This window comes from Vigna angularis, chromosome 6 (assembly GCF_016808095.1).
Source record: "Vigna angularis cultivar LongXiaoDou No.4 chromosome 6, ASM1680809v1, whole genome shotgun sequence".
Lineage (NCBI taxonomy): Eukaryota > Viridiplantae > Streptophyta > Magnoliopsida > Fabales > Fabaceae > Vigna > Vigna angularis.
In genome coordinates, this window is record NC_068975.1 from 9,120,431 (window position 1) to 9,130,239 (window position 9,809).

Here is a 9,809-nt window from a genome sequence, read left to right on the forward strand (position 1 = left end):
GTCATGCTACTCTTACTCATTAAATATGTTTTTAGTCTAAATTTTGACGTAGAATTAGAATTGGTTTATGTATGAGATTTTGATATATTTTGATTCCTAAACTTTAAAAACGAATAGATATAGTCTTTTTAATCTAATTATATTAAATTTTTTTAACATGTCAAAGGTGTTTTTCAACTGACATTGAATAGAGAACGTGTCAAACAGTAAAAAAAACTTAAATGTTAATATGAAACACATTTAACATGTCAAAAAAATTTAACGTGTAATTGGATTAAAAAGAATTACATTAATTTATTTTTAAAGTTTAGAAATCCAAATGTATTAAAATTTCGATTAAAGACGAATTCTAATTTCATATTAAAATTCAAAAGAGTAAATATATATTTGACTGTAAATTTTAACATAAGGGAAAGCATGCATCCAACTTATTGATATCAGAATTACTAAACTTTTAGAATTTTACTTCACTTAATATCTTAAAAGACTTGTTTCTATAGTATATAGTTAGACATATTACTATATCAAAACTATTAAAAATCAGAAAAGTGTTGTTTTTTTCTTCTCTTATATAAAAGACTATTAGATATCATGATTTATTTTTGGTATAAAATATGTGTGTTTGCATGTATTGTTTATTCTTATTTTGACTGTTAGAGATTTAAAAATGTTGTGAATAATCTGCAGAGTTGATTTGAGTCCAAATAAGTTAAGCAATCCATCAAATGACACCGGTTCCATTTATTGGAACCTCTGATATTGTTTAAAAGCAAAGCAAAACTATTTCCATACTGATATCGTGTGAGATTGGTTGTCTTACAAATATATATTATGTGAATGATGATAATGATAAAAATTAGAAGGCAATGAAGGTGCAAGAAACTTGGAATATGGATAACCTTTTGGCTTTTAGAGATGAAGCTAAATTGTTGATATGATGTGCCATTTCACAGCCAAAACTGAGAGGTTCCCTCTTCATCCATTCTCAGCCTCAAGGTTCAAAGTTTCTCCCTCTTATCTTCTACCTGTGACATGGCCTGGCCCCACCTTAGCATTTCATTGGTTCACCATAGCTCTTCATCATAAAAATTCAATTTTCCCATTTATACTTTTATATAATAAGCTTCTAACAACACCAGACACACCTCCTGCTTGCTTCTGCCACATTCCTCAAAAACTCTGTAAAGCTCCTCCTTCCCACCTATACTCACTTCTTCTCATTCTTTTTTCATATACATATATATTATGTTGTGTGTGTGTGTTTAGTTGGCTCTTTCCATTGGATTTTGGTAAGAATGATTTTAAACTCATGCTCTGTGTTATTATCTTTACTGTAAAATTGGCTTCGAAGTGGAAAAATCGAGTGGGGTGATCGGTAATCACAGTTTTCTTCATGTTTTAATTTAGTTACTGGTGTGCAAGTTTCAACTCAAAGCAGGTCTTTCCTCTTGTTCTGTCCACCAATATATTCTGCTGTGTTTTCTTCATTATACAGTGTGTTTTGTTATAATCTTGTTCTCAATGAATTTTCTGAAAGCAGGATTCAGTTGTGCATCAGTTCTAATATTTTAAGATGATGATTTTAGTTTTTCTTATTAATTGCAGAAAAGGGTGTCTAAAAGATAGACACAGAAAGCATATTTTGAATGATAAATGTAAAAGCACAACAAAGCTGTTGATGAAACAGGATACTTTTTATTATTTTTTTCTTATATTATGGTGCTGTTAAAGGTCATCCATACAGTTACATAATGATAAGCATTAAACAGTTTCTGTTCTCTCCTTTAAATCAACTTTGTGTAACTTAACTTCTGAACTAGGTTCTTTTAGCAGTTAAACATGAATTTCCTGTGTTATTAGTTGGAAAACTCATTAAGGTTCGTGTTTCTGTCACAAATCTCCTCAAGTAAGGAACAATAAAACAGTAAATAGCAGTGCATGCACAAAGTTTATGATAAAAGATTCAGAAGGTGGTTAAAGCTGACTTTTTGATGGATTTTGTTTAGGGGACTCTTTGTGTGAAAATTCAAAAGAAGTGGTTGAAATTTGAAGCAAGAGAAGATGGACTATTTCAATGCACCAGGAAGAAACCACCTCTTTGTTCCAGGGCCAGTTAACATCCCTGACCAGATCATTAGGGCCATGAACAGAAACAATGAGGACTACCGCTCTCCAGCTATTCCTGCTCTCACAAAAACTCTGCTTGAGGATGTCAAGAAGATTTTCAAGACCACTACTGGAACCCCATTTCTCATCCCTACAACTGGTATGCATAAACAAGCCACACTGATCTTAGTGTTGTTATGTCTATACTTTTTTTAGTTTCATAAACTCAAGATATAAGTGACTTTTTACTTCATTCCTTAACATTTTCTGTGTATGCTCAAAATTAATGAAGAATCTATCTTGTATGCTTTGAAAATGTTAAGGATGAAGTGCATGTTTTTCATATCAGGGATTATGTTGTAAATAACAAAAATTTAAGGGTGTTTTTTGCAATTTTCATAAAATCAATTAGGCTGTATTATCTTAATGATGAGGATGATACTAACTTTAATGGTTATACTTTTAGGTTAAATTAACCAGAGCAAGTCCTTGAACTATTTGAAAATTTTAATTAGCTTAGGAGACTCAAAAGTATAATTAGATCTTTGATATAGTAATATTCCTTTCAGTTGAGTCCCTGGATTAAAATCACCACAAATTGTCATTTTTTATCACAAACCAATTTCAGAGATCTAACACAAAATTCTTACAAAATCAAGGACCCAGTTATAGTTTTTTATATTAGATTTGAAAGTTTACATTATTTATTCATGAAAATAATGGCAAGACTCCTATACAGTAATCTAGAATAATGATTGTTCTTTTTCTTTTATATCTTTACTGTTCTTGTGTATGTGTGTTTGGGAGATGATTACAAGCATAGAGAGTAAGGTGGTTTAAGAACAGTTACTTTGTTATTCACATGGTTATAGTTTACTAGTTCTCTTGTTATTGAGTAATGGTTTTGGATATGGTTCAGGTACTGGTGCTTGGGAGAGTGCTCTCACAAACACACTGTCTCCTGGGGATAGAATTGTATCATTCCTGATTGGTCAATTCAGCTTGCTTTGGATCGATCAGCAGCAACGTCTGAATTTCAATGTTGATGTTGTGGAAAGTGAATGGGGCCAGGGTGCTAAGCTTGATGTTCTGGAATCAAAGATTGCATCAGACACTGCACACACTATAAAGGCAATTTGCATTGTCCACAATGAGACAGCAACTGGGGTCACCAACAACTTGGCCAAAGTGAGACAAATTCTCGGTGAGTGTTTCATCTAATCCACAATATGTCAGAATTCTAAAATGTTAGCTTTTTCATTCTTTTTTTTCTCCTTGAAGTGTTTATCTGGAGATGTTCATCCAAACAGGTCATTTGTCTTTGGTCTTTGATGTTCAAAGATATTAATGTTCATGACTGCTCTTGGTTCCATTGAGAACATATTTTGGTTGCCAGTTTTAGCTGTTTGTTTTCTTTTGTCCTATAACATCTATTATACTTTTGAAGGACTACTTAGTTTAGTATTTTGTCTAAACACATAACTGCTCTGTACTTACTGAATCACGCATATAACTGCCAAACTGTTTATCTCCAAGTAATAATCATAGTGAGACATGTTGCATAGATTATTAGCATTTAACTTGACTCCGTTGATCTTGATGGGTTATGTTATAGAAGAGGGTATTGATTGGGAGATATTATATATATATATATATATATATATATATATATATATATATATGTAGATGACATGAGTTTAACCCATATATATAAGGAATCAATACCACTTTTAATCTAAGACCTTAAGACAATAAGTTCATGGATTTTTCATCTAGTGTTTAATTTTGTCTTTTTTATCCAATGTGAAACTGTGAGTCACACTTGGATTAATCCCAACCGATCTAAGTATGCATCTGAAACTTTACCAAAGTATTCACATGCAACACCACTAGTGAACTCAAATGCTATGTTGACATAAATTCTGTCATTCTTTGATGAAAATGTGTTCCTAGACCTCTTCCAGGTCTGCAAATGTATCAAACATTTGCATTAACCAGCTGTTGGATTTTTAATGTTGTTTTTTCCTTCATGAAAAGATTCTGACGTTGTTTCTTTGGACACTCAGATTCCTATAGGCACCCAGCACTCTTCATTGTTGATGGAGTGTCTTCCATTTGTGCACTTGATTTCCGCATGGACGAATGGGGAGTAGATGTGGCCATAACTGGCTCTCAGAAAGCCCTTTCCCTTCCCACTGGGATAGGAATTGTGGTTGCAGGACCTAAAGCTATTGAGGCCTCAAAAACTGCTAAGTCACTCAGAGTTTTCTTTGACTGGAAAGACTACCTGAAATTCTACCAGTTAGGAACCTATTGGCCATACACTCCTTCCATACATTTGCTGTATGGTCTCAGAGCTGCTCTTGATCTGGTTTTTGAAGAAGGACTTGAAAATGTGATTGCAAGGCACAATCGTTTAGGCACAGCAACCAGGTAAGCCATGATGGTATGCTAGTCCAAAAATGGTTACAATGAAATTCAATGTATGTGTTGGTTTATGATTGATTGATATCAGTGTTTACTTGAAAAGGTTACTGGTTTTGACAAATGATCAAAGGTTTATTTAAGTAGACAATGGTTTTGGCTTTAGGTTATGTATAAGATAATGTATGTGATAGGTATTCAATATGGTGAATGCAGACTTGCTGTAGAGGCATGGGGTTTGAAGAATTGCACCCAAAATGAAGAGTGGCACAGTGACACAGTGACTGCTGTTGTTGTTCCTTCTTACATTGATAGTGCTGAAATAGTTAGAAGGGCATGGAAGAGATACAATTTGAGCTTAGGTCTTGGACTGAACAAAGTTGCTGGGAAGGTTTTCAGAATTGGGCATCTTGGCTACTTGAATGAGGTAATGTTGATTCCCAAAATAATTCTCAAGTCAAATGAAAAGTAATCTTTGAATAATCAATATACTTATTTACAAAATTTCATTTGTTAACTACTCTAAATCAGTATTTAAAGGCTCATGTTAAAAAATATCATAAGTCTTTTCTTTTTCTTGATATTGATTGTTGGATGTATTACATACAATATTGCCATCCTAGCTTTGAAGAACTTTCTGTCCAACTTCAATCGTTCAAGCTTCAAAACTGTGATAGGGATAGTGCATAAAGAAACAACATCAATATATTTATAGTTTTTTTTTAATATGGTGTTAACTTTTTCATATATACTTAACGTGAAACTTAGAATTACTTAAATTTTGAATTGTTTGAGATACTAAAACTCTTTGGTAATGTCTAACATGATTTATTAAAATAAGAAAAAACATGTTTGCAATACTCTTAGTTCCAAGTTGCCAACATTTTTATTTGTTAATTGTTGTAATATTTTTTCAGTTGCAACTGTTGGGATGTCTAGCTGGGGTGGAGATGATACTCCAAGATGTGGGTTACCCTGTAAAGCTTGGAAGTGGAGTTGCTGCTGCCAGTGCATACTTTAAGAATACTATTCCTCTCATCCCTTCAAGGATTTGAGTTACAACCCATTTCTCTTCTCTTCACTTCCTTTTCTGCTCTTTCAAAAATTCTGTAAAATATATCACATTATTATCCTCTTTTACACTCCTTTCAACGTCAACATACTCTCTACTTTCAACTTTAATCTATTGTTTCTTTCATTCTCTTGTATATCACAAATAATTGCATCTTCTCACCTTGTTTCTCACTCTCTCATGCTCATTAAATTCATCACAAACTCTTCTTTTGAAAAAAATATGTTCTATTAATAGTCTAAGTAAAATGTTAATTGGCATGATTGATTAGTGAGTTTTGTAATATTTTATTAAAACTTACACTATGACTTCTAGTTAATTGACTATATAGAATTTATTATGTAAAAGAAGTACGAAATTCAAATTCAAATATTAAACATTTGGACCACGATACGTTGACAATGCAAATTTGATAACATTTTGACAATGATACGTGTCAGCGTTGTATTGGGCTATTTTGAATTTTTTTTTTAAGAAATCTGATTTGAAAAAGGGATCAGGGTTCCAGATTTCATTATTCTGAAAGCACCCTTCTTCGTTCAACACTCTCTCTCCTCTCTCAATTTTAGGGTTTTCATGAGTTTCATTTGAACTTCTCTCTCCATTTTGTGCATTTCTCTCTTGACGTTCAGCAATCTCTCTCGACGCTCAACAATCTCTGTCGTTGCTAGCCCCATTCGAAGTCTCTCTTTCTCGGTCGAGTTCGTGATTTCGACGATCTATGTTCATTGATCTCCGTCATTGGTTTCTTCAAAGTGTCTCCTTCGGTGTCGATTGCGTCGAAGTTCTGAGCTTTTTTTGTGCAATGGGCTCGTCCACTGACATAGGTTCTTCAAACATGGTATGTACTTTTCTCCTTTTCTGTATTCGTATTTTGGGGTTGGGCTTTTGCTTTTGGTTTTTGTTGATCATTTTGGTGGTTTTTGTTGATCATTTTGGTGGTTTTTGTTGGTTATTTGTAACCAAAAATATTATTTTTTTCTGTAGTTTGTTCATCATTCATTGAGAGGTGAAGTCCTACACCATTGACATAGGACAAATGCACTTGTAATCGATTACTGGGACCATGTAATCGCTTACCAGGGAAAAATTCTCCTTTTGGACTCAAAGTTGACAAGAACTACTCAGGTCTGACTTAAGCACTCCCTAGGGTTATTTTGGAGTCCTTTTGACTATGTTTTGAAGGTTTTCTCGATGGATCATTATTGAAATACTTCAAGTTGGAATACTTCAATATTAAACAAATAAAAAAGGAATAATGAAGGGTATTGAGTAATGAAAAACTAAAACAATATTAAAAACCACATACATTAATAGGAAAACGTAACAACAGTTCATCAAACCAGGGGTTTTGAAATTAAAAAGTACATAACAGTATTAGAAAACGTCATAACAGTTCATCATACATTGATGCACTAAACAACTCATGACCATTAAACTCACTCAGCCATCTAAAATAACAAACATTAAACAATACCTTGAAATGAAACTCATTTATGAAGCTTAGAAAAACGTTATTTTGGGGAAATTAATTTCACCTAGTATAGTGGTCTAAAAATTAGGAGTTAGTAGTCATTCGAAAGCTCTTTGAGTCTAGATTCCAACAAAACAAGAATCAAGTCATTTGGAGTTCGGTGGAGAATGTTAAGAACAAAACAAGTAGCAAAGGTTAGAAAAACAGAGTTGGGGAGTGTTGTTCATCCAGGTGGGGAGTACAGTTGAAGTTTCTGTACAAATGACCATTTTTCCTCTGGTAATCGATTACAGGGGTCTTGTAATCAATTACCAGAGGAAAAATGGTCATTTGTACAGAAACTTCAATTGTACTCCCCACCTGGATGAACACTACTCCCCATGCTCTATTTTTGTTGAATTTTTCATTTTTTGAGATGGGTGAGTGAGTTTAATGTTATTGCCCTACTCCAATAATGAGGTTAGGTAATTTATTTCTTCAAAAAAAAATTCCTTTTAGGTGGTTTTCTCAAACTGAGGTGAGGTGCATGACCATTGTTGTAACACCCCTTCTCGGAGTCTCATAGGAAAATTTTTCATTTTATTAATTAATAAATATGTCATCTAATGTTGTTATAATGCACAAATTTTAAAAGGCATTTTTAGTAAATAATAGATTTGTCAACAAGAGGGAAAGATATACGTATAAGATAACATGCTGTCAACTTTGACCTTTGCTGACTATTTTAATCATAACATTTTCCACAGGCCTCCAAATGATGTGATTCTTTTTTTATTAGAAAGTAGACTCAAAACTCTTTCCAATGAATACTAATTTATAATTTTTGGACATCTAAGTAGGTGCAGTTAATTCCTTTAAGTTAACGTTTTATATATTTCTACCACCTCTGACCTTTGCTGGTTGTTTTGCTCATAACTTTGTCCACCGAACTCCAAATGAGTTGATTCTTGTTTTGTTGGAATGTAGACTCAAAGATCTTTGAAATGATTACTAACTCATAATTTTTAGACCACTTTAGTAGATGCAGTTAATTTCCCCAAAACGTTTTTCTAAGCTTCCTAAATGAGTTTACTTTCACGTTATTGTCTCATGTTTCTTATATTATTCTAATTTATTTTATTTCTTTATAAAATGTCCATAATTCAAGGTAAAATAGTAGTATAATTAAGGTGTGATGTGATTCTACTAACACAAGTCAAACACTTATATGGACTTCACCTACCTTGGTTTAAACACCTATATGAGCTATTTTGTTCACAATTGAGTGGGGTAAATTGTTTCGATGGACTTGACACCTATTTTAAAGCTCTTTGAGTCTAGATTCCAACAAAACAAGAATCAAGTGATTTGGAGTTCGATGGAGAAAGTTAAGAACAAAATAAGTAACAAAGGTCAGAAAAACAGAGTTTGGGAGTGTTGTTCATCCAGGTGGGGAGTATAGTTGAAGTTTCTGTACAAATGACCATTTTTCCTCTGGTAATCGATTACAGGGGTCTTGTAATCGATTACCAGAGGAAAAATAGTCATTTGTACAGAAACTTCAATTGTACTCCCCACCTGGATGAACACTACTCCCCATGCTCTATTTTTGTTGAATTTTTCATTTTCTGAGATGGTTGAGTGAGTTAAATGTTATTGGGTGTGCTCCCTGCACCAATAATGAGGTTAGGTCATTGATTTCTTCAAAAAAAATGTCCATTTAGGTGGTTTTCTCCAACTGAGGTGAGGTGCATGACCATTGTTGTAACACTCCTTCTTGGAGTCTCATAGGAAATTTTTTCATTTTATTAATTAAGAAATATGTCATCTAATGTTGTTACAATGCACAAATTTTAAAAGACATTTTCAATAAATAATACATCTGTCAACAAGAGGGAAAGATATACGTATAAGATAACATGCTGTCAACTTTGACCTTTGTTGACTATTTTAATCATAACTTTTTTCATAGACCTCCAAATGATGTGATTCTTTTTTATTAGAAAATAGACTCAAAACTCTTTCCAATGCTTACTAATTTATAATTTTTGGACATCTGAGTAGTTGCATTTAAGTCCTTAAAGTTAACGTTTTATATATTTCTACCACCTCTGACCTTTGTTGGTTGTTTTGCTCATAACTTTCTCCACCGAACTCCAAATGAGTTGATTCTTCTTTTTTTGGAATGTAGACTCAAAGATATTTCAAATGATTACTAACTCATAATTTTTAGACCACTTTAGTAGATGCAGTTAATTTCCCAAAAACAACGTCTTTCTAAGCTTCCCAAACGAGTTTACTTTCAAGTTATTGTCTCATGTTTCTTATATTATTCTAATTTATTTTATTTCTTTATAAAATTTCCATAATTCAAGGTAAAATAGTAGTATAATTAAGGTGTGATGTGATTCTACTAGCACAAGCCAAACACTTATATGGACTTCACCTACATTGGTTTCAAACACCTATATGAACTACTTTGTCCACAATTGAGTGGGGTAAATTGTGTTTTGATGCACTTGACACCATCAATGATTAGCAACATGAGACATCCATGAAAAAACTGGAAAAAAATCACCCATAAGGACATAAAAATAACCCTGGGGAGTAGTGTTCATCTAGTTGGAGAGTATAGTTGAAGTTTTTGTACAAATGACCATTTTTCCTCTCGTAATCGATTATAGGGGTCTTGTAATCGATTACCAGAGGAAAAAGGGTCATTTGTACAGAAACTTCAACTGTACTCCCCAGCTA

At 33.0% G+C, this 9,809-nt stretch overlaps 1 protein-coding gene across 2 annotated transcripts; it reads left to right on the top strand.

The window, feature by feature from the left end:
• The first annotated feature begins 1,022 nt into the window (after positions 1–1,022).
• On the top strand, positions 1,023–5,738 carry LOC108343565 (serine--glyoxylate aminotransferase). 2 transcript variants are annotated; one of them, XM_017581921.2, is made up of 6 exons: positions 1,023–1,181; positions 2,007–2,266; positions 3,026–3,310; positions 4,173–4,539; positions 4,747–4,957; positions 5,448–5,738. In XM_017581921.2, exons 2-6 carry the CDS (start codon positions 2,062–2,064, stop codon positions 5,583–5,585), a joined length of 1,206 nt encoding a protein of 401 aa, XP_017437410.1. In that variant the 5' UTR covers positions 1,023–1,181; positions 2,007–2,061; the 3' UTR covers positions 5,586–5,738. The 2 variants fall into 2 exon arrangements, with proteins under 2 accessions (XP_017437410.1, XP_017437411.1); XM_017581922.2 differs by having other exon boundaries at positions 1,138–1,289.
• Positions 5,739–9,809: the final 4,071 nt, after the last annotated feature.

Coding starts and splice junctions, on each gene's coding strand:
- LOC108343565 (XM_017581921.2), top strand. CDS start 2,062: ATGGACTATTTCAATGCACCAGGAAGAAACCACCTCTTTGTTCCAGGG. Junction 2,267..3,025: donor ATTTCTCATCCCTACAACTG/GTATGCATAAAC, acceptor GATATGGTTCAG/GTACTGGTGCTTGGGAGAGT. Junction 3,311..4,172: donor CAAAGTGAGACAAATTCTCG/GTGAGTGTTTCA, acceptor TTGGACACTCAG/ATTCCTATAGGCACCCAGCA.